Raw genomic sequence first — 25,230 nt, forward strand, 5'->3', positions numbered from 1 at the left:
TGTTTGATTTTTATCATAACTTAGATAAGATGGTCAACAGTTAAATTTGTTCAAATTATTATTATTATTTTTCTTTATCTTTCTCGAAAACTTAAGCCGACCATCTTGGAGATGGCTGCCTTACACTTGCCCGCTGGCCATAGGAAGAAGACGTGTCATAATTGCAAAAATAGAAAATTTTAAACGTAATAGAAAGGAATTCACCCAAGTTGTGGATTCACAAGATGTTAATTCGCCGGTGGGGAATTCACACAAAAGGAAACTCACACGAGAGATTGAATAGATAGTGTCCATAAGTTGGTAATTCGCCGCTGAGGAATTCTTAACGTAAAAAAAATCCTCTCTGAACCGAATGTGAAAGTAGTTTTCCATCAGACGGCTGTTCACCTAACTCCACTCTCGGCGTCCCGTATCAAAGGCATGTGCCGGAATGTTAGGCACGCGACGTCACGTGGGCGATAGGACCCACGTGGAGGGTTGTTGTTATGCGCGTACTATTTAAAGCCGGGCTCAAGCGGGCGACGAGATGGTGAGGTGGAAACAGTGGCGCTCAGGTGTTGGCAACGGAGGTTTATCTTGATTATTAATTAAAAGGTGTAGGAATCAAATCCCTAAAATACAAAAATTGTTGAATCTCGTATTTTGATGATGAAACTACTTGATATATGTTTATGATTTAATCTGCGTTTTGAGTGACGCAGGATGCTTTGATCAGGATGAGACAATTAAAGTAGGAAAATCATGTTGTGCCGGAGGAACATGTCAGAAGATTGGACGTCGGGCCGGTGGATCGGTCGACGTATCGACAGAAGGCTTCGGGCCGTGGACTCGGGCATCGGGCCAAGTAGAGCGGGTATTGTGCCAAGGATATCGGAGTTGCGGAGTCAACTGGCCGATTGGGCAATAGGCCGCAGGAGAGGACGATGCGCCGAAGAATCAGACGAAGCGTCGAGGGACCAATGACATGCCGGACAACTTGGTTAATTGCTTAGGATTAATTGTCTCGATCGAAGTTTTATTTTAAGTGTGCAGGATTAACTACGATGAAAGATAGACAAGCAGCAGGAGTTGCGCCGGAGTCAAGTTCATGATCACGTTGGGAGTTCGAGAGTTCGACGGAAGTACGGACGGTCGTCGGAGGTTCTGCGAGAACAGATCCGAGAAGTCCAGAAGCTTGCCAAGCGAAGCTCGTCGGAACTCGCCAAGTGGATCGTCGCAAAGTCCAGGAGTTTGCCGGAAGTCCGCAGAAGCATCACCGAGGGTTCATCGGATGATCGACGGAAGTTCGCCGGAAACTCGCCGGAAGAAGCGATTGACGTACCGAAGCAAAGCTGCAGAAATTGTCTTAGATTTAATCGTAGTTAGCACGGTGATTAAGTTAGAAATGGGAGGTGATCCCATTAGCTTAATCCTGGGGCAATTGGGCCCCTGAAGAACTCAAGTTGGGTCGAATGGTTCAACCCATTCGAACCCAAGTAGCTGTGGGAGGTGCAACCGCCCAGGCAGGGAGGTGCCACCGCCCAGGCTAAGTCTCCCAGCGAGACTGGGCGGTGCAACCGCCCCAGCCAAGAGGTGCAACCGCCCAGGGCTCAGTCTCCAAGCGAGACTGGGCGGTGCAACCTCCTCTGTCGAGAGGTAGCACCGCCAGAGCTCAAGTTCCGAGCTCTGGCAGGCGATGCAACCACCGAGCTCGGTCTTCGAGCTCTAGCAGAGAGCTGCAACCTCTCTGGACAGGAGATGCACCGCCTGAGCTCGGTCTTCGAGCTCTGGCAGAGAGGTGCAACCACCTCTGGCAGAGAGGTGCAACCACCTCTGGCAGAGAAGAGAAACTTCTCTGGTCAGGAGATGCACCGCCTGAGCTCGGTCTTCGAGCTCTGGCAGGAAGGTGCAACTACCCCTGACAGAGAAGGTGGAACCGTCCGAGCTCAGTCTTCGAGCTCTGCCAGGCGGTGCCACCTCTCCAGTCGAGAGGTGCAACCGCCTGAGCTCAGACTTCGAGCTCTGCCAGGCGGTGCCACCTCTCCAGTCAAGAGGTGCAACCGCCTGATCCCGGAATTCCGGGATTTGATCGTTTTGAGCTCGAAATTTGAATTGGGTTGGGGCCTATAAATACCCCACCCATTCAGCACTGAAAAGATACAGACCTACACCGAAATCTTGATCTTTTCTGTGATTCTAAGAGCTCAAAAGTGTTGTAAAGCCTTTAAGTCTCCTCCTTCTGTTCTTCAAGTTTTCAGTTGTAAAGTGAGGAGAGAAAGGTCTGTAAAGGTTGTCTCCTGAGCCTGTCAAAAGGAGAGAAACTGTAAAAGGGAAGTTTGGCCTTCGCCTATTGAAGGAAGGCCCCTAGTTGACGTCGGCAACCTCGTCGGTGGAGGAAGCCAAAAGTGGAGTAGGTCAAGGCTGACCGAACCACTCTAAATCTCTGGTTTGCGTTTATTTTTGAGTACTTTATCATTACTGCAAACCTCCTCCATTACTACTGCTCTCTGCGCTCTCACGAACAAGTTCTAAGTGCTGTTCTTCCGAATCTGCATTCAGACGTAAATTCGTATTTTCGTACATTACAGTTTACGTTTACGTTTGATTCTGCAGAACTGTCTTCCGTGCTTTTACGAAAGAGTTTCTTTGCAGTTTACACTTACATTTTGATCCTATTGATAACTGCAAACTGTCCTCTACAATTTTACGAACGAGTTTCAACATTTAGACGTAAAACTGCATTTAGACGTAAATCGGCTTTCCTCTCACAATCATCAGTTCTCAGTTCACGTTTACGTCTTGATTTCAACTGCATACTGCCTTCTACGAGTATACAAACGAGTTTCAAAGTTTAGACGTAAATCTGCGTTTAGACGTAAATCTGCGTTTAGACGTAAAACTGCGTTTAGACGTAAATCTGAGTTTAGACGTAAACTGCGCTTAGACGCAAAACTGCGCTTAGACGCAAACTGTGTTTAGACGCAAACTGCGCTTAGACGCAAACTGCGCTTAGACGCAAACTGTGTTTAGACGCAAACTGCGCTTAGACGCAATCTGCGCTTAGACGCAAACTGCACTTAGATACAAACTGAGAATTAGCTTTTGCATCATAATAGCTTTTATTGAACGAACGCAGCTTTTGGTTTTTAATCGCTGTAAGATTTCCGCTGCACTAATTCACCCCCCCCCCTCTTAGTGCTCTCGATCCTAACAATTGGTATCAGAGCCAGGTTATCTCTCATTTCGGATTTACACCCGAGAGAAATGGCTCTTCAAGAGGGCTTTTCGGTCTTTCGTCCACCGTTCTTTAACGGATTGGACTACACTTACTGGAAAACTCGAATGAGAGTTTTCTTGATTTCTCTAAATCTGGATTTATGGAATATCGTTGAAAATGGTTTTCAACTTCCCTCTAAACCGACGAACGAATGGTCGGATTTAGAGAAGAAGTATTTTTCTTTAAACGCAAAGGCTATGAATGCCTTATTTTGCGCTTTGGACAAAAATGAGTTCAATCGGGTTTCTTTGTGCGAAACGGCTTTCGATATTTGGCGCACTCTTGAAATCACGCATGAGGGAACTAGTAGAGTCAAAGACTCGAAAGTTAATATTTTACTGCATGATTTCGAGCTTTTTCATATGAAACCAAGCGAAACCATTGTTGACATGTACACCCGTTTTACGGATGTCGTCAATGGTTTAAATTCACTTGGTAAAAGCTTTTCGGATTTTGAACTCGTTAACAAAGTTTTGCGCTCACTTTCTAAAACTTGGGATTCAAAAGTAACTGCTATTCAAGAATCGAAAAACTTGAACCAATTTCCACTTGAAGAACTAATTGGTTCATTGATCACATATGAAATGACGTGCAATGCACGTGAAGAACTTGAGAACCACCTTCCAAAGAACAGGAAGGATTTGGGACATAGAACATTTGAAGACCACTCGAGCATAAGCTCAAGTGATGGTGAACTTAAACTACAAATGAAACGAAAATTAAAAAGCAAAAAGAATCAAACTACTTGCTTTAAACGTAAGAAGAAGAACAAAAACTGGGATGAATCGAGCTCCTCCGAAGAAGAGAAAGTCAACAAAAGCAAGGCGGCAAACTACGCCTTAACAGCCTACAATGATGAGGTAATCGAAATCCCCCTAATTTATTTTGAAATTACTTGATGCTTTCATGATGTATCTTTCTCTTTTAGTTTAGAATTAATTTTCTTAAAAATTACATGTTAAAAAAAAAAATTATTATGATCATACTAAGTAATTTCAAAAATGATAATATTGCATATTTTATGATAAACAAATAAAATGATCTTGATTGAAAATATGAAATCATGGTTAAGAAGTAATAATGTGCATTACGTTAATTTCCATTGTTATTTCTCGATTTTGATTAAAGATCATGTTTGATTTGAAGAAATGCATAATGATGAAATTAAATATTTCGATTGACAATTTCATGCATGAGATATACATGATGATTTTTGTGATTGATGGTTTTATGATGAAATTCATTTTACGATCCTAAACGTTGATGCATGTTTTCATTTGACATAAATGAAAAGGCATGCTAACATGAAATCGATCACTTAAGATGAAACACTTAAAAAAGGGGAGAAATATATGAATTGATGCTATAAACACTATGCTATGATTATCCCATGCTTGCATCACCAAGAAATATATGATTGCTATCATTGCTATATGCCCTGTATCAAGATATCAAACAAAATCTTGCTTCACAGTTTTACGCATTGATATCTTACCACATGATGAAATGCTACAATTGATGAACACTTGAAATGTAATCCTCTATCTTATTGATTTTTCAATAAATCTATGCTTGTCATACATGAATTTATTGAATGTAATTTTGATGATGATTTCAGATTTGACAAATGCTTGATTCGTATTTACGATATAAGATACACTTTAAATATGAATCATGCATCAATCATGTTAAATGCTTCAATCATTTTCTATCTCTAGAGTTCTCGATTTTGATGAAATACAAGTGATAAATTCATTTATGATATCTTGTAAATCACTTGAATTATGAATGAGTTTTTTTTTTATGATGCGTTAAAAGAATCACTTAAAAAGAAAATGCTTTTCCCATCTGATCGAGATTAATGATTTCATGATATTTTGTGAATCTCGAAATTAATTTTAATGACTTGATTATGAATTTCAAGTTAATGATTTGATTTGAATCATAATCTTGATCTTGCAAAATTGAAGTCACAAATAATATCCTGTGGTATTCATGAATTGATACTCACAATATGAAAGCATTGATATTCATGACTTGAATTGGATTGAAACATTGTATGCTTAAATTAATCATTCTCCTATGTTTCAAAAATTCCTTAAATGCCTTATGTGATGATTGAAAACTAACTTGCTTTATGATGAATCACGAATCATAACTTGATCTATGATGCCTTGAAATGATTAAAATATTTAATACTTTTATGCTCTACCCCCTACTTTCTTCTTGTTTTCAATGATAAAATGGGGAGACGTTTTGATCATGCATGGTAGGATATAATTTGACAAAATTGATACCATCATGATATGAAACATTTATGATGTGCAATTATGCATGCAATACTTGCTTTCTAATTATGATGTGATGTATTGCATATGATGTAAATCATGATCTAAAATGCTATGAGTGCCAAGTTACACATTTTGAGAAGAAATTGCTATATTGAAACATTAATGTAATTATGAATGGTGATATGATATCATGCATGTAATACTTCAACTTATGATAATGATGCATGCAATGATAAAATATTCATGATGAAAAATTGTCTTGACATTCATAACTTGATTATTCATCCTTTGTCATGATTTTGAAATCGTTGTAAAAGGAAAAAAGAAGTACAAAACTGTATTCTCTCTTCCTTTTTTACAATGACAAAGGGGGAGATAGCTAGCTTGTACAAGTCAAGAAGATGCAAAAACTTGACTGCTTGCTTGCCTATCTTAAGTAGCAAAGATTGCTAACTTGCTCATTTCAAGAAGAAAAATTGTCTTCTTGAACATCACTATCTTGAATATCTTAGTTGAAGCAAAACTTGCAATTTGCACATTGCAATAGGAAGCAAGAATCATGAGCTTACACAAGAAAGCTATCTTGTATTTGCTTTCGAAATTTTTGCTAGCTTATATATTGTGAAACTTGTATATCGTAAAAATTGCTAGCTTGTTGGTCTAAAGAGAAGCAAAAAGTTGCTATCTCAAAAGAGGCAAAAATGCTAACTTGCGCATCTAGCAAAGTGAGCAAAATTTTCAAGAAGCAAGAGTTGCCTTCTTGAACATCTCTAATTTGCTAGCTTACATGATGTAGAACTTGCTATCTTATATGCTATAAAACTTGCATATCTAAAACTTGATAGCATGAATGTTCTAAGCATGATGAAATACTTGCTAAATCTTCTAGCTCCAAAGATTGCATTATGATAAAACTTGATACTATGTTTTTCATGCAATGAATTGAACCAATATCACAAACACTTGATTGTGGTACTTCTCCTTTTTGTTGATGACAAAGGGGGAGAAGTATGTTGATGACATGACATGTGATGCATAAGTTTATGCATATGTTCATGTTGACGTGTTGCAAGTATTCATGATGAATATTGCAATGACTTGAATTCAGGTTGAATTCAAGGTTCTATCAATATGGCATATTGATAGGGGGAGTTTGTTTAAACTCCGGGAGTTAAGTTTAACTCCGTCATCAAGTGGTTGTCATCATCAAAAAGGGGGAGATTATTGAATCTCGTATTTTGATGATGAAACTACTTGATATATGTTTATGATTTAATCTGCGTTTTGAGTGACGCAGGATGCTTTGATCAGGATGAGACAATTAAAGCAGGAAAATCATGTTGTGCCGGAGGAACATGTCAGAAGATTGGACGTCGGGCCGGTGGATCGGTCGACGTATCGACAGAAGGCTTCGGGCCGTGGACTCGGGCATCGGGCCAAGTAGAGCGGGTATTGTGCCAAGGATATCGGAGTTGCGGAGTCAACTGGCCGATTGGGCAATAGGCCGCAGGAGAGGACGATGCGCCGAAGAATCAGACGAAGCGTCGAGGGACCAATGACATGCCGGACAACTTGGTTAATTGCTTAGGATTAATTGTCTCGATCGAAGTTTTGTTTTAAGTGTGCAGGATTAACTACGATGAAAGATAGACAAGCAGCAGGAGTTGCGCCGGAGTCAAGTTCATGATCACATTGGGAGTTCGAGAGTTCGACGGAAGTACGGACGGTCGTCGGAGGTTCTGCGAGAACAGATCCGAGAAGTCCAGAAGCTTGCCAAGCGAAGCTCGTCGGAACTCGCCAAGTGGATCGTCGCAAAGTCCAGGAGTTTGCCGGAAGTCCGCAGAAGCATCACCAAGGGTTCATCGGATGATCGACGGAAGTTCGCCGGAAACTCGCCGGAAGAAGCGATTGACGTACCGAAGCAAAGCTGCAGAAATTGTCTTAGATTTAATCGTAGTTAGCACGGTGATTAAGTTAGAAATGGGAGGTGATCCCATTAGCTTAATCCTGGGGCAATTGGGCCCCTGAAGAACTCAAGTTGGGTCGAATGGTTCAACCCATTCGAACCCAAGTAGCTGTGGGAGGTGCAACCGCCCAGGCAGGGAGGTGCCACCGCCCAGGCTAAGTCTCCCAGCGAGACTAGGCGGTGCAACCGCCCCAGCCAAGAGGTGCAACCGCCCAGGGCTCAGTCTCCAAGCGAGACTGGGCGGTGCAACCTCCTCTGTCGAGAGGTAGCACCGCCAGAGCTCAAGTTCCGAGCTCTGGCAGGCGATGCAACCACCGAGCTCGGTCTTCGAGCTCTAGCAGAGAGCTGCAACCTCTCTGGACAGGAGATGCACCGCCTGAGCTCGGTCTTCGAGCTCTGGCAGAGTGGTGCAACCACCTCTGGCAGAGAGGTGCAACCACCTCTGGCAGAGAAGAGAAACTTCTCTGGTCAGGAGATGCACCGCCTGAGCTCGGTCTTCGAGCTCTGGCAGGAAGGTGCAACTACCCCTGACAGAGAAGGTGGAACCGTCCGAGCTCAGTCTTCGAGCTCTGCCAGGCGGTGCCACCTCTCCAGTCGAGAGGTGCAACCGCCTGAGCTCAGACTTCGAGCTCTGCCAGGCGGTGCCACCTCTCCAGTCAAGAGGTGCAACCGCCTGATCCCGGAATTCCGGGATTTGATCGTTTTGAGCTCGAAATTTGAATTGGGTTGGGGCCTATAAATACCCCACCCATTCAGCACTGAAAAGATACAGACCTACACCGAAATCTTGATCTTTTCTGTGATTCTAAGAGCTCAAAAGTGTTGTAAAGCCTTTAAGTCTCCTCCTTCTGTTCTTCAAGTTTTCAGTTGTAAAGTGAGGAGAGAAAGGTCTGTAAAGGTTGTCTCCTGAGCCTGTCAAAAGGAGAGAAACTGTAAAAGGGAAGTTTGGCCTTCGCCTATTGAAGGAAGGCCCCTAGTTGACGTCGGTAACCTCGTCGGTGGAGGAAGCCAAAAGTGGAGTAGGTCAAGGCTGACCGAACCACTCTAAATCTCTGGTTTGCGTTTATTTTTGAGCACTTTATCATTACTGCAAACCTCCTCCATTACTACTGCTCTCTGCGCTCTCACGAACAAGTTCTAAGTGCTGTTCTTCCGAATCTGCATTCAGACGTAAATTCGTATTTTCGTACATTACAGTTTACGTTTACGTTTGATTCTGCAGAACTGTCTTCCGTGCTTTTACGAAAGAGTTTCTTTGCAGTTTACACTTACATTTTGATCCTATTGATAACTGCAAACTGTCCTCTAAAATTTTACGAACGAGTTTCAACATTTAGACGTAAAACTGCATTTAGACGTAAATCGGCTTTCCTCTCACAATCATCAGTTCTCAGTTCACGTTTACGTCTTGATTTCAACTGCATACTGCCTTCTGCGAGTATACAAACGAGTTTCAAAGTTTAGACGTAAATCTGCGTTTAGACGTAAATCTGCGTTTAGACGTAAAACTGCGTTTAGACGTAAATCTGAGTTTAGACGTAAACTGCGCTTAGACGCAAAACTGCGCTTAGACGCAAACTGTGTTTAGACGCAAACTGCGCTTAGACGCAAACTGTGTTTAGACGCAAACTGCGCTTAGACGCAATATGCGCTTAGACGCAAACTGCACTTAGATACAAACTGAGAATTAGCTTTTGCATCATAATAGCTTTTATTGAACGAACGCAGCTTTTGGTTTTTAATCGCTGTAAGATTTCCGCTGCACTAATTCACCCCCCCCCCCCCTTCTTAGTGCTCTCGATCCTAACAAAAATAAGCCTGTCAAAGGAACATTTATAAATATAAAAAAATTTATGTGATATTTCGACATATCATAATATTAAAAATTATTCAATAGATCAAATATTATATAAAAATTGAATATAAAAAAATAAAATCAAACAACGATATGTGAAATATATGACATATATCTTTCAATACTGTTATAAAAATTTTATGATATTTGTAGATATATCGTCGTTGGATCCGAAGGTTGTAGTGATATCGATATATAAGAAAAACTAAACTTATCTTTTTTTCTGTTATAAAAAAACTGAACGATGAATTATGAACAAATGGGAGAGCAGAGGCTCATAAAAATTTATATATCATTGTCAGGAGATATTTAATATCATAAATAAATTTTCTAAATTTGCATATCAAATTTACATTTCTTACATTTTCTCTGTGAATCATTTAGGTTAATCTATATAAATATAGATTTTTATTCAGAAAATTTATTTTCACATCCATATCATCTAACTTAAAATCATAGTAAGTCATTAATGTTATGACAATTTTTAATGAGTTTATTTAAAATTTAAATTTTTTTTGTTATGATAAATATATTTTTTTAGTAAAATCTTGTATAATAAATTTGATTAATATATTGTTCGATATTATCCTTTGGGTCACGTTTATATTAAGAGCTTTTTTATATAGTTAGTGAGTTATTCAATGAGTTCTCAAATATCATTTTAATTATTTATCTTAACTCTTCGTTTATTGTATCGTATCATTTTTTATAAATGTTACTTTGAAAACAATGAGAGGTGTTTTTGATTCATATATCATAATTTTATTCTTATAGATATACCACATAATAATAATAAATAATAAATTTATTTTTCCTTTGAAATCTTCTCAAAACTGTCCGTTGTGCTTATTTTACAAGATTATTAGTTATGATATCAATAAGTTTTGAGATCTTCTCAAAACTCTAAATTAGACAATCAACCTTATTTAATTCGGCAGGCCCAAAATTAGGCTAAACATCAACCCAATTAAATCAATTAGAATTTAAAGTTCATCAAAATAAAAAAAATTGATCAAAATTGATTTATTTTTCAAATTCAATCAAATTGATCTAGTCTATATCCAATCAAGCAATTAAAATACAATCATAATCAAATCCAATCAAAACATTTAGTTAAAATAAATTTAATTAATTAATTTATTATTGATGACATAAATTCAAAAATTTTAATTTCTAAGGTATAAAACTATAATTTTTCATGGGATATAATGGAAATATATAATACTGAAGAGCGGTAAATTTTAAGAACAAATTGAAATTTTCATGGTTTTTTAAGGGTAAAAATATTTTTTTTAAAAAACCCTAATTCTCATTCCTTTTCGTCCATGCCCACGTGCAACTATGCGCACGTGTTGTTCGACCACACCCATCATCATTAGACTATGTGCAACTATGCACACGTGTTGCTCGGCCACACCCATCATCATTAGACTATGCACACGCATCACTCGACGACTCCTACGATCGTTGTTGCACAATTGTGCACATATTTCTACTACACAATCATTGGGCTTTGGCATCCAGTGGCACTAGTTGTGCCTAGTAAATGCCATTGCAATGATATTCCTACAACTGTCGTAACCACCGCAAGCAATAGCACTATTGCAATTGCCTACGCCCATCTCGGCAAGTCTGTTGCACCCTATGGTGCTTCCACTACGTAAACACCCATCGCCATAATTAGGTTGGCAACCATCATGTGTCATCACCCTTAATAATACTAGCGTCGATAATAAACTATTAATTATAATTTATCAATCAAACATGAGAAACCTCACATCACCCGTAAACAACTAACATGACGAACTAAATAAAAGACAAATCGACAACACAAACTGATCGTTATCTCGTTCTAAGTATCATAAATTAAAATCGAATAATACTTTTTGGCTAGCAAAGGATGGTAACAAACACATCTAAATGCAAAATAGATCTGAAATATTTTTATGATATAAAGTATTTGATTTCAAAATAAGCACTTATACCAATTGTAAACATAAAAACCATAATATGCCATTGTTATAAAAAAAATTATTATAAAAAAATTAAAATCAAATAACGATAAATCAAATATATGAGTCTCTTAAAAATTCTATCTATTTATAAATAAAAATAAATAATCTAAGATAAATAATTAAAAAAATCTCTCTCATCAAATTCATTTCGTAAGAGATTCTATCATAATTAAACTTTCTTTTTATGAAATGATAATCATAATCAAAATTCAATAACATCTATAATATATCTTACGTAATTAGATAGAATCATATAATCTAATAACATCAAACTAAGTCAAACTTGCCAAGAAACAATAAAACAATTATGTCAACCATATGGAGATGTCAACTGGGGAATGCCACCAAAAGTTTCACAATTGAAATGTTAGTTGACCAAAATTCTCAATACCAAAAGTTATAAGAACTGCTTCAAAATGATCTTTGCTAACGACAGTTACTCCCATAGATGATGTTCTTCGTAGCCCATCCAATCTCACATGCGGTATACCATCTTGGATTTAATTCTCTTGCAAAGCCTTCATCATGTATAATCTGTTAAAGTTTTGACCAGCAACACTGCAATTTTTAAAACAACAAAAGAGATTAAATTACACATTAATCATATTTTCCTTTCCTGCTAAGAGGCATGAAACAACAAACAAAATGAAATAACACAAGAAAGAAAACACTTGGTTACATTCGAACACCCATCTTTAACCTTAACATCCAGAAGAACAAAAATATTACGTAGAAAGACCAAAGGCAAGATCAAAAGATATGGTGTATAAGATTCCCGTGATAATTTTCAATTATGTAAAATGGCTTACAATTTTCTTGATAATTTTCAAGACAAAACATTACACCCCTTATTTTGAGTACTTAATGACCACGTTATGACAGAAATAGTGACCCTTATTGGAGGCAGTAGATTGCTATTCAGGTTTAGCTCATCATAACAGTCAGATTAATTTAGAAACCTTCTGTGCGTGTAACCAATAACCAACACTGAAATAATGGCCATTTACTTTCAATTATTTAACATATTATATTGGAGATACTAACTGCTCCTACGGCACCAGTTGCATATTATAGTTAAAAAACATGGAAGACAGTAGCAGAAACAACATAATTCTATAAAGAAAACAGTATCGAACATTCTCACCCAAATAACTTCCAATAAATTCTGTGGCATAAAACAAATGTGTGAAATACAAACAGGGAGGAAAAGATATTATGAATGTCATATCCGAGCATCAAGTTTGATCTCTGTTAGCAGATCAAAGTAACAAAGAGCAGCATATCTGTAGCAGCATAGCAATAGAATTGGTTAACGAGAACAAAAACAACTTTTTTATACTTTGATGGCTGCTAATATAAGCAGATTTAGTAATATTATGCCAATATTACTTCAGATGTCAGATGCTTTAGTTTAAACTTCATTTGTGTTATTCTAGTGTATTTTGCACGCTTCAAATTTCCATATTAAAGAATGATCTACAAACACATACTAGTAAAGAGGATAAGTGGCATGTTTCTAGATGAGATTTAGTTACACTTGCATACCCATTAATCTGGTTGCAGTAGTTGGATATCTGATTTGTTATGAGATAGCTATCCAAACGGGATGGCTCTGGTATTGGTTTGAAAATGGGATTTGATGGATCTTCCTCAGGCAGTGGTTCCTCCCCAGCCGCTTTCCGTGCCATGTTCTCCACCCTATCACATAATATATAGACACAAACTTTAAATATATTATCTAAATAAAAAACAACAAATGCACAAGATCCAAGTTAAGATTGTTGCATCAAATGAGCTTAATAAAACCACACAGAGGTTGAACATCACAGACACGCTTTCGGCTGCATAAACTTGGCTTTAATGTCATAGCAATTGGTATCCGACGAACTGAACAAATTGCAAATAGTCATAAATAATCTGGATAGAAGCCCCGATACCTGGACCTTAATAAATCCAAATAATATTACTTATAATCAAAGCATCAAAACAAAATTGGCATACATATGGAAGGACAGTCAACCAACTCCTTTGTTCCGGGAAGAGTTTGAGGAGAACAAACAAGGACACTATCATTTCTTGTATTAATGTTAAGTTCTGACTTCCGAGTATAATACCATACATGAATGTTGATAGAGAAACTAATTCATACTCTGTAGAAGCACCTTGAAAGGATTTGTTTTGAATTCATTAAATCAAAATTACAAAAATGTCAGACAGAAAAAGAAAGGATCAAACAAATTTGTACATGACACATCCGGAAAATAGAAAAAGGACAAGCTAGCTCAACACAGGAAATAAGATGGTCCAATGTCTAAATACAAAGAAAGTGATATGATCCCGTAAATTGGTTATGTACATTTTACCTTCTTTTTTGAAGCCACGCTTGCTGTTGAGCTTGCTGTCTTGACAGATTTCGGTAATAGTACTGGAACTGAAAACAAAAAAGAACAAATTGGGCATGTGATCTCATTTGCTAGAACAAAGAAAGGTAAATCATTCGGAAGGCACATCAAACCTTATTCTGTTCCGCAGAAAGATCTTCCATGCAATCAATCAAAAATTCTAGGTTTCTTTCCACGTATGGAGCAGTGGATAACTTCAGTCGATCATAATCACACTGTCACAAAATCTCCATGCGTTCAAGACTTACAAGCATGAAAAGCAACACTAGAAACTCACAGAACGATTCAGTAGAGCATTCACTACAATGGAGGAGCTATCAGACCTGTGCAACAGGGGATTCAGGCTCCAATTCAGTCATGAATGCACTTGCAAGTGCAGAATTAGAAACTTTAATCTGTCCAATCAACAAACAAAAGTAACAAGTATAAGAGGAAAAAAAAAAGTATAGAACACATGTTAAAAAGATGGTATCTATGATCTTCTACGACATACGACATATAACTAATAAAAAGATGAGCAAGCAAGTGATTCAAATTTGCAAATAAAAAAACATTGAATGGTAGCTTCAAGTGACAGCTTGAGAAAATCAACTCACAGGTATCTCCTCAAAGATATCTACCCATGAAAGCTTCTTTTCTCTCAGCCTAAAAATGAAGCAATCACATGCATAGTACAGAGAAAATTAACTATCAACAACTTGATTAACTTAGATCACAAAGGAAAACATACTTCTCCCCGGTAAAATTATTGTTGCGGTAAAGATCCATAAACGAATCTGCAAGTTTCAAGGCCTTGAGAGCTAAAGCACCTTGAGAAGACCTTGATGGATCATATATGATACACACACATCTTCGAATATTTTCCTGTGTGAATAAAAATGTTATATAACAATAACCTGAGATCAAAAATTTTCATCAAGAATAACAGTGATTCATCTAATAGTAACTAAAGCAACATAAAGAACAAATATGACAAACCAAATATATCACCAACCATTAGGATGAGAAAAATAAGCAGTTGAAATGGTGCTAAATGTCATTATGCAATTCACCAAACTTATTAATTAGAAACAAACTGATTGATCTTCATGACTGATGTCTCTAAGTTAATCTTGTATTGACTAAGTTGCACTTATGGGTTGGTTCATATTAGTTTGATCTTGACGTTACTCTGCTTTTAAAACTTAAAGATGTTCTCCATCATTTAACTTTATCTGTTATCTCAAAAGAGTATTAACGGCTAAGAGAACATAACTTATATTAGATGTAGAGTCAGCTGCCAGTTTATGGAAGCATGCTCTTTGAGTTTGAGAAAGTTCTGTTCATATCATCCCATGTCAACATACCAAGGCACATGGGTCTGTTCAGTGCTTTAACATACTTTTGACAGGTGCCAAGAATCTCGTGTTTGAAACGTGCCAACATATTACAAACACCAAGCATGCTGGTGAAGCTTATATGTTGCCACCCATCTGCATTTAAAACAGTTGGTATATCTCTTAGACACCCTTGGCTTATCTAAAAGTCTTCATGCCACTGACCCATTGCACCCCAATCACAAGGCAACATCACTGCACTATCAGTATCTGATCCTACAAACTATCATAATTATTCAACCTACTATTGCAGTTCTGGACTTAAGCAACATGGTAAGACCTGAAATCCTCAAAGATATCTAAATTTCATTTAATATAGGACAAAATAATGTGTTTTTACCGGTTTAAGAAAAAGTAACACAAGAAAGAAGACATAAAAAATGAACTATTTAATATTTACATGAAAAAATCGAAAAATAAATTGCTGTCTCCAGCTGTTTGATGATCAGAAAGTACGCAAAATTATGTCCCTCATTCATTACGTTTAGCTATTCATCCTACAATCGTATGAAATTCATCATGGAAATTAGGGTAACTTTGTAAACTCAAAGCAGTATGATACCATTAGTATCCTAAACATACCATGGGAATGTATGACAAGGATCTTCACATTACCTGGTAATTCATGAACGTTTCAATCAGCTCCACAGTCTGGAAAGATCCCAGTAAAGTCGACTGGTACCTGAAGATAGAAGGCAGTTAGCTGGTAGAGGAAAAGCTTGGAGATCCTAAATGTTAGGACTTTGGTATAAACAGATTCTCTGCCAATGAGATAAAATACCTAGTTTATTCCCAAAAGAAATGTAGCCAATGAATAAATAAAAAGACAATAATTAAAAGATATTTTTTTCCAACTTTCACCACAAACTTTGAACACATTAACAAAGTTCAGCAGGCTAAGCTTTTTCCTACTTTCCAAGGTTTTTAAACAGTTAAAAACTCAATAATTCACAACCATATTCCCATCAATATGGAGACTGTTCCAGGTTGATTCAAATTTAAAAAGGTTGCAAGTAAGACTGAAGCCTAAACCTAGGGCAAATCTAGCAATAGAAGGCTTCCAGAATGCATAAATGGACAGCTAAAGGTTAGCAAAATGTTTCCACAGATAAGCAACATCTAGCAAACGAAATAACTCACAAAAGTCATATTTTTTATAGAATGATTAAATTGAAGACCAAAACAAGTAAAAGGATAACCTCGAAATGAATCATCACTGTCATCCATAATGATGTTGAATTCTACTAAAAAAGAAACATTAATAACATACCATCCCACAGTGTTATTGTCCACATTAACCTCTCTTAGACATCTCATCATTTCCAGCTGATAGTTGGCCCCATCTGCTTCAACTTCCTCATCTTCTTCCCTTGTCTTAGACATGGTAGTGAAGAAAAATGAGAGAAAGCATAACATCCGTGGACATTGCTAAATGGTTGCAACTTATTTGGTCTAAGATTTGACATCATTTCATACCGGGAAAGGAAAACAATTGGTCACTTCAAGAACACTACCAACATCTAGACCAAGAAGTTGACCTGTGACAAGAGCTGGCGAGAATTCATTGCAATGTTTAATTATCTTCAGAACGGCCTGCACAGAATCAACCAGAGAATATATATTCTGTCAGAGACTTCTTTTATAATAGAACTAAGTAGCACATGCAAGCAAGAACTTTCATAATTATATCTTAATCAAAATATAAGAGCAATTGGTAAGAATTCCAAGTCCCCGGAAGAATCAATCATGGCCTATTTGTTTTCTTGACCATTTATTTGGATTTAAAGTATAGCACAAAGGCGGAAGCTCCCATTCGCACTACATGATGTGCATAGCACAAGTAACAAATTATATTACAAAAAAAAAAAGTCTATGACAATATTTTGATAGGGTAATTTTAGAACAAGTTTGACTGTGCAATAGGTTAATAACAGATGACCCTTTACTTTTGAAAAAAATGATTCTGCTCGGTAGAAAGCTAAATCTGATCCTTCTAACTATAAATTGCATACGAGTACCAGTGTTTGAATGCATGTGAGTGTCGATTATGTTTTTCTTCTTTTACATGTTGAACCATACAGCATGATCCATACAAGACTCATATAATACTTTCAGTATACTATGCATGTTTGGTCTCTAATGGCCCCCAATATGTTTTAACACACTCTTTGGACGCTACAGGAAACATGTAGACTCATATATGGAAGGCTTCATCGATTTTTCACCCAGAATAAGCTTACAACTTTTACCACCACCGCTCACCCACCATTCCCAAGGAGAAAACGAAACAGATTTCTCCTGGCTCCAGTTTCCTAGCAAACCCACCTCAACATCTTCGATACCATAAGAATCAAACTGTCTGAATTGACATCATAGTTAGGCAAATCTTCAGTATAGTAAATTTAAGATACCAGAGCAACAACTGATCCATAGCTTTTTCAAAAGACGTACATGGCTGAGTTGAAAAAATACAAGTTCCCAAACAAAAGCAAAAATCTAGCAAATCATACGAAACATAACCTAGTGCAATGGAATTTCGAGAAGGTCCATATGACGAATTCTAATTTTTTGCGCAAAACTCCCTCAAATTGAAGACTACAAAACAACGAACTTGATGAGGAAAAAATATAAAAGCATTTTCTCACGTCAGCTACTACATCCTAATTCTTTTTTATCAACTTGTCCTCGGAAATTGAATCGTAACCTTAAGTTCGCCAAAACAAAATGGACGGAGTATTAAAAAGAAAAAAAAGGGAAGGAAAATGACATAAAATGATTCAAGATTTACCAGCCCTTCCATCTGAACAACTCGCAGAGGCGGCGTAACCTCCTCGGAGGACACAGCTTGAAGAAAAGAACGCACCATGGCTGCCAAAAACCAAAACCAAAACCCAACCTCAGGAGAAACTACGAGTAGCCAAACAAAACCGATCTATCGGTCGAAGAGATTAAGATCGAGACAGAGAACCATCGAAGGAATTGATTCGACAAAGGATGGGGATTCACTCACGATTCGCCATCGGAGACGAAACGGTGGGTTTAGGGCACGGCGCGAGGAACAGAGAAGCCGAGAGGCGTCCTTTATGCGCCGCTTCCTGCGGAGAAGAGGGGTGTTGCGACGACGAGGGTTACTTGGCTTTAAGATTGATTCCGAAGTAGGATTACTAAACCTGCGTCGCTGCAAACGGGTACAATCGCAAACACGATCCGACAACGGACATAACAACCCAAATTTTAAAGACAAAGTACGTTAGGATTGGCAATAATTTCATAGTTCTAATACGATTCAAATTATTTGAAGAACTGTGAATTCAAATGGGAAAATATTTTTTTGTGAATCAGAAAATGCTTGTTCTATAAATATTTGTATCTCAAGGTTGGTAAGCGAGAGAGTTCAAAATATTTTGGATGCTTTCATGTTTTCTTTTAATATATCTATAAAGAGTATGAAACCTTGTTTTAGATATATAAAAAATATATATATTATAAAAAATAATATTTTTTTCATAATTAATTATTTTTTACTACTACAAAATATACTATGCAAATATATACCATGAAGATGCAAGGTATCAATCACCGTATCTATCGCATACTAAGCGTGCGTTCTACTATATGAGCTACACCACCGTTTAGAGCAATGCCTCGACTTTTCATATATCTTTAATGAAAATAGATAACATAATGCTGCTAATGTTGACAAAGATGTCAATCACCAAATATACTAACTGACATATATCTTTAATGAAAATAGATAACATAATGCTGCTAATGTTGACAAAGATGTCAATCACCAAATATACTAACTGACATATTCATGAAATAAAAATATATATGCAACGTGACGTTAATGAATTAGAAGTTGCAGTCATTTCTTATCATTCTACTGATGACGTTTATTGAAACAGCGAATAAATACAGTACTGTGACAACCAGCAATAGAAAATTTACCTAGATTTTCTGTTATAAGTTACATGAGAACAATGACAAGTCAACGATAGATGTTCCCGATTAACCCCAAATCCAATATAAGCAGTTAGATTTGGAAGTCAGTTCTACAACATCAGAAACTAGCTGGCTGATATGGTGGTCATTGGTCAAGCAAGTAAAAGACCAATTTTGCAAAAATATTGCAGTTGCAACAAATCATGAGAATTAAAGAGGGCATTTTTTGGACTGACTGACTAGCAGTTCAGCAGCATACAAGCATTCACATATCATATTCATTACAGTTTGATGTCATGGTCAGCTACTGCTGTCGTAAAGTGGCAATTTTGTCTACATGGCATAGTCGGATATGCAATCCATGTTTAGACAATATTCACAAATGTTGGGTAGATATGTGGTCGCAAAAGCAACACAGAATCACCAAGATGCTCCGAATAATTAGCTAGTGCCAACAAATCAAAATAAAAAATTTCAATCGGAGCGCGCGCCTCCCATGAAAGTCCTTGGATCAGGGCAGGTCCCAGTGAATTGAGCCTGAGAGAAGTCGAAACCTGGATTCTGCAAATTGACGACGAAAATGAAGATATTAGAGCTTGGTGCGACTTTACTGGTCTCGGAAGGACCAAAAATTGTATTATAATATGTGCAGAGAAGATTTGAGGGGAAAATTTGCTGGAAAAATTTATGAGTAGTTAATATAATTATCACTTAATGACTAGGAGAGACCTCTACAGAGTGTAGAAATCACTAGGCCACAGAAATACAAGTTTAAGCTTCAATCTGCTAGCAAAACTTGGTTAACCTACCACATGAATGGATGACAGGTGTTTTGCTAATACCTCTAAAGCTTCTCTTTGTATTATTAAACTTGTATTTGATATATTTGGCCTTAGTTCTATTTAATAATGAAACGCCTGCCATCTATATTTTTACACATAACTCTAGTATGAAGTTACCACAAATTGCCTCCTGTTATATAAAGCAATGTCATAAACCAACAGCATATCATGAAAGTTTATTTATGGCTGTTATGGAGTGAAATGATTGTGAGCTGACCCTGATTTAAGCCTAGACGAGGCCGACAATCCACAGAATCCATGTGGACCATGTGTTTTGTCATCAATCTCCAATTTATGTTGAATTCCTGCTGGAGATTGAGTTGAAATCACTCCTTATTGGTATAGGATTCAGTGGCATATGGGTCATGTGATGCTCATGAAGAAGATGATGCCCCATAACAATGGCTTACATGAAAAGAAAGATGCATATAACTACAAAGAGCTCATTGCTATGTCAGTTGAACTTCTTTTGCTTTCTTTTTTCCTTTCTTTGAAACAAATATCCAAACAATAAGACAGGATTTGAAAGAATATGCGATGATACAACAAGCAAGCACAATGAACCTAATTAGGTCAATGAATGTGTCTATGGCACTATTTGTGATACAAAATAACTTCAAGGATCCAATTTCATCCACAAGCTGAAGATTGTAATTCAAACTCATCAATCTTAAGTTCAAGTTCAAATGCAGAATATAGGGAGACCATTAGACAGCAGAAGCAATTGAATAATTGAGACAACTGTGAAGGCTTCAGTTAAATTGCCTAAGGTCCACAACTGAGGCTAATATTTGTAATAACTGACAAGTTATTTGATAAGATAAGGAAATCTATCGAGACCATATTAAATCAGAGAAAGTTTTGCCGAGCAACAGACATTTATCCTCAAGAAAAAGGATTATCAGCATTTTTTTTATCAAAACCGTTTGGTTGAACATATTTCTTCCCGCCACGTTTGAGGGAATAAAGTGGGGGATCAATTATTTGAAATTTACATTTCAGATTTCAACCCATAAAATGGTTGATTAAATTTAATACTATAGATACTTACCCTTAACCAAAAGCACTTTGAGGGTTAAGTTGCTTGCTATTCTCAGACAGATGCATTAAGGAGTTAAATAAGAAATGAAACTATTTGGGTGTTTAATCTTCTAAATGTATTCAGCAGGTAAGAATTTCTTATAGGGTAATATGAAAGAGCTCAAATATATAATAAAAAGGATATACTGAGGAAGAATGACACATGTCATAATAAAGCTTCAAGCAAAATCAACAACATCCGATGACTCCATTATAAGAAAGACATTTTCTTTTTCTGGTTTCTTTGTCTGGAGTTTCAATTAGAGTAGGAATCCTAGTTCAAGTTGACATACTTCACAGAAAAATGATCAGCTATTTAAAACAAAAGCTGTACAAGAAATATTTAATCAAAAAAAGAATTCATTAGTAACATGGGCCTCTGTTTCTTTCCTCTCTCATTGCCTCTATGATTCCTGCATTTCTCCAAATTTACTCTACAAAACCTTATATCGTGTTCTCCCTGCAAAGTGCAAAGCACTCCAGTTCACTACTAGAGGCCATGGTGCAAAGAACCAGCAAACCTTGAGCATAGCAGAAAAGTGTTGGCACCTGGCATGACACCATGCCCCATGCCACCAATACCATGCGGGTACACTGTTTGGCATGATTGTCATGGGCAATCCTAAAGCTGTGTTGTGATAATATAATCTAAACTTCATAACATGTTAGTTCAAGTGAAAGAATAACTCCAAGCAGATTGAATAATATGATCCAATTCTATGGATGTAGCCTCTAAGCATTAAGCTATTCTTTGCATATCAACCATCATGGAGCTCCCAATTCTTTCACAAGTAAAAATGAGGATAAAGTATATATTTGTTCTTTCCAATAAACTTGCCTGAATTGAGTTTCATCAGTAATCTAAGTTTAGCACCAGAAAGTTCATCATAAGTATATAAAGATTTAATAGGTCATGCAACAAATGCCACAAAATCATAACCTACTAGGAGAATAACCAGACTGGTAGGAAGCATAAGCATATTCCTATCAGGAGTTGAGACATGGCTAAACCAAAAACGCACTGCAAAACCATGCCCCTTTTAGACATAATAAGCAAGAAAACCAGACTTTACCTCTTCCTGGAATCTCTGAAGCATAAGGCGCTTCTGTTCAAGATCTGCTGAATATGGATCCAGTGCACCCTGACCAAGTATGGGGGATGACCAAGTTTGTCCTTTGTCCCTCTTCTGTAGTGTTACATGCATGATCTCATCCTCTTTTTTGTAGAAGATAAGAAAATATGTCATCAGTTTTCATACTAAAAAAAGAGAAGACTATTGAACTCTATTAAGTGTGATATAACTAATTAAATTAAGAGCCACTAATCCCGTCTTACCCTTTCTAATTATTTCTCCTTAAATCTTCCTTCTCCTCCCACCACTAATCTGCAATGTTTCATCTTACCTGACAGATGCATTCAACCACCTCAAATGGCTTTTCCTCAGTTTATCATCAATCAGAACTAACAACAAAAAAGCTATAGTTAACCTCCTGTCCAAGAAAACTGACCAACTTATCCTACATGATGATGCGCATCCTTTAGTTTGTACTCTTTGACCCTCTTGTAAATATCACCTGGTTAAACTGGTTGCTCAATCCAAAAGGCACCTCCCATTTTGTAGTAAAAATAGCATGACTGTGTAAGATACATGTATTTCCTGAACATCATATCCTATCCTCCCAATGCCATGGCAGAAACTTCTTGCACTAGGCTTCCTCTTACTATGGATGGGCCTTTGGTTCAGTGGTAAGGTAGATCTATTTCCTGAATGTCACAGTATAAGCAGAAGCATTCTCTTTGTAGTGGAAGATAAGACTACGGGCCTTCCACCCTTCACAACCTGATGATGGTTGGAGACCATGTGTCATAACTCGAGCCTAATGGGTTGGCCTATCAACTTCGTTTGACCCAAACAACTAGCCAAAATATTTAAGCTGAAGTTGATAGTAATATACTCATCAGACCCACTCAAGGGCTTTACGTCCTCGTCAACGCCCAGCATAGCCCAGATCAAACCTTAGCATGGTGCATGTGAGGCGTAGCCCAGTGGTGGCTCAACGTCATGACGAGTCCTCTAACTCCATCCACGGATAACCCTTTTCTACTCGAGCCCCCTCACCATGCCCAAATACTAGATCGACTCTGATACCAAATGTCATGACTCGAGCCTGATAGACGAATTGGCCTATCAACTTTGTTTAACCTAAACCACTGATCAAAATGTTTAAGCTGAAGTTGATAGCAGTATACTCGTCATACCCTTATAAGTCAATCTTAGTCTTACCCACTTTCGATGTGGGACTAATCGGGGTATTCCATCATAAACTAGATTACCCATTTAATTAACAGTATAAATTTTTTTTGTTGCAAAAGTTCTTCAAAATCCTTCACTTCTCAAAAGCCTTCCTTTAATCATGATAAGTTGCAATGGAAATTCCATTTAAGTTAATAAAGATGACATTATATCTCTTCACATCCAAGCTCAACCTTTCACCACTTGTCTCTTGCTAGTTGCTAGCAACCTATTTGTACTCTTAAGCCAAAAACAAAGATGAAAAGCTGCAAGCTGCTATTGCTGAATATCATGAAGAAAGTGGATCAGTTTGTTAAAGTCGAGGGCCAGATATCCTCCTTCCCATTCTCAACAAAGACATTTCCAAAAAAAATTGTGCTACTTTGTCATAAGAAGACAGAATATAAGAACTATTCACAGTTATGATTGTGGACAACCTGCAAAGGACTTGTTCAATTTTTAGTAGATAGATACCAACACAAAAGTTATGCAAGATCATTTGTAACCCACACTATTTTGACAAACACTAGACAAAATATTGGTGGATATTAGCATGAATCAAATATTTTATTCCTTCAGTTTATGTTCAAAAATTCTAACAAAGTTTCGTGGGTAGCCCAAAATTAGCACGACAGTAAAAAATGGAACAAATAACAGGTGTATTCGACATTTTAGGTTCTGTCCATCAGCAGCTTCAAATCTAATCATGTATGCATATATATTTAGTAGACACAAGCACCTTTTGTAAGTTAAGAATGTAAAAGGTGTTGAATACAAAGAACAAGCTTGGACACATGCATGCACACCAAAAAAGAAAAAAAAAGGTTAGGATGATTTTATAAAGTGTAGTATATGTACTAAAAATGTATTGCTGACAGATACCAGGCACAGAAACTAGGACAAAAGACCAAAAAAAAAAACAATAAACTGATACATCAAAGAGGCTTCAAATCTCAAGCATAGATGAACTGGCACTTAAAGCTTCTCTTCAAATCGACCAGAGAAAAAAAATTTAGTGACAGTGTGTTATTCTCACCGTTGATAAATAACTCTAAATACCAGTAATAATCTGATGCCATTTAATCCAGGGCTTGTCTGATTCCCCACATGAACTAACTAAATGCAGTACTTAGCTTGATCTAACCAACCAATTCCATTACCAATAAAATCACCACAAAGCCCTTATGAAATGACGAAGAATTGAGACAAGGAAAAGAAATCAAAACTTGCAAAGAACAAGGACATATTACCAAGGGTCCAAAACGACGAGTCAGTCTTCACAGGGCAGGCGAGATCATGCTGACAACAAATTGAAGGCATTGAGGAAAAGGGACTATCAACAATCAACCAAACATATGACTAGAGAAAGGAAACGCATACATTGAGATAAGGGGGATTTCCCTTGATGCCCAATTCGATGTGCGCGGACTGGATCTTGCAGTAGAACAACTTCTTGGGGACATTGGCAGGGAGGTCGATATAGATGTTGACTTCATCTAGGGTTTGATCCCATTCGAAGACCTTCTGACCTAGATGATGGAAACCAGCAACACGTAATAAAACTATTCGGAAACCTCAGCAACCGCGGAGGAAGACAGAGGAGATTCCGGTGAGGGATCGAGGCCTTTACCGCCGTGGGAGAAGCTGTGGCGCTTGTCCGGTGCCAACTTCTCCGCCATCACCCCCTCCTCTCGGGTCCTTCTTCTACGACTACCCGTACGTGCTAAGCCGAGATGCAACTTATTATTGTACAACGAAAACCATGCGACGGTCGCATGGTTAACTTCGGAAAACCATTCTTTTTTCTTTATATTTATATATTTACTTTATATTTATATATTTACTCATGTAATTAATTATCTTTATTATTCCGATCTCTATATTTTTAAAATTATATTAAAATCTAAA

General features: G+C 37.3%; 2 protein-coding genes across 2 annotated transcripts; both read right to left on the minus strand.

Annotated features, from left to right (window-relative positions):
- Positions 1–11,715: 11,715 nt before the first annotated feature.
- On the minus strand, positions 11,716–18,329 carry LOC135615505 (eukaryotic translation initiation factor 3 subunit H-like). The gene is made up of 12 exons (XM_065114113.1): positions 18,172–18,329; positions 17,950–18,029; positions 16,638–16,754; positions 16,432–16,535; positions 15,777–15,843; positions 14,516–14,649; positions 14,382–14,430; positions 14,109–14,180; positions 13,899–14,000; positions 13,747–13,814; positions 12,929–13,081; positions 11,716–11,941 (listed from the first exon to the last, which is right to left on the minus strand). Exons 1-12 carry the CDS (start codon positions 18,179–18,181, stop codon positions 11,884–11,886), a joined length of 1,014 nt encoding a protein of 337 aa, XP_064970185.1. The 5' UTR covers positions 18,182–18,329; the 3' UTR covers positions 11,716–11,883.
- Positions 18,330–19,310: 981 nt separating this feature from the next.
- Positions 19,311–25,081, minus strand: LOC135615506 (uncharacterized). The gene is made up of 5 exons (XM_065114115.1): positions 24,953–25,081; positions 24,703–24,851; positions 24,573–24,621; positions 22,102–22,244; positions 19,311–19,667 (listed from the first exon to the last, which is right to left on the minus strand). Exons 1-5 carry the CDS (start codon positions 24,999–25,001, stop codon positions 19,581–19,583), a joined length of 477 nt encoding a protein of 158 aa, XP_064970187.1. The 5' UTR covers positions 25,002–25,081; the 3' UTR covers positions 19,311–19,580.
- Between the last annotated feature and the right edge of the window lie 149 nt (positions 25,082–25,230).

The sequence above is a fragment of the Musa acuminata genome, chromosome BXJ2-6 (assembly GCF_036884655.1).
Source record: "Musa acuminata AAA Group cultivar baxijiao chromosome BXJ2-6, Cavendish_Baxijiao_AAA, whole genome shotgun sequence".
NCBI lineage: Eukaryota > Viridiplantae > Streptophyta > Magnoliopsida > Zingiberales > Musaceae > Musa > Musa acuminata.

What these genes read in the sequence shown, in the direction of transcription:
- LOC135615506 (XM_065114115.1), bottom strand. Translation starts at nt 25,001, where the DNA reads ATGGCGGAGAAGTTGGCACCGGACAAGCGCCACAGCTTCTCCCACGGC. An exon ending in GAAATCCCCCTTATCTCAAT is followed by an intron (nt 24,622 to 24,702) that starts GTATGCGTTTCC and finishes ATTTGTTGTCAG; the next exon opens with CATGATCTCGCCTGCCCTGT. An exon ending in TTCAGAGATTCCAGGAAGAG is followed by an intron (nt 19,668 to 22,101) that starts GTAAAGTCTGGT and finishes GTCAATTTGCAG; the next exon opens with AATCCAGGTTTCGACTTCTC.
- LOC135615505 (XM_065114113.1), bottom strand. An exon ending in AATAATTTTACCGGGGAGAA is followed by an intron (nt 14,431 to 14,515) that starts GTATGTTTTCCT and finishes CTTCATTTTTAG; the next exon opens with GCTGAGAGAAAAGAAGCTTT. An exon ending in ATATCTTTGAGGAGATACCT is followed by an intron (nt 14,181 to 14,381) that starts GTGAGTTGATTT and finishes TTGATTGGACAG; the next exon opens with ATTAAAGTTTCTAATTCTGC.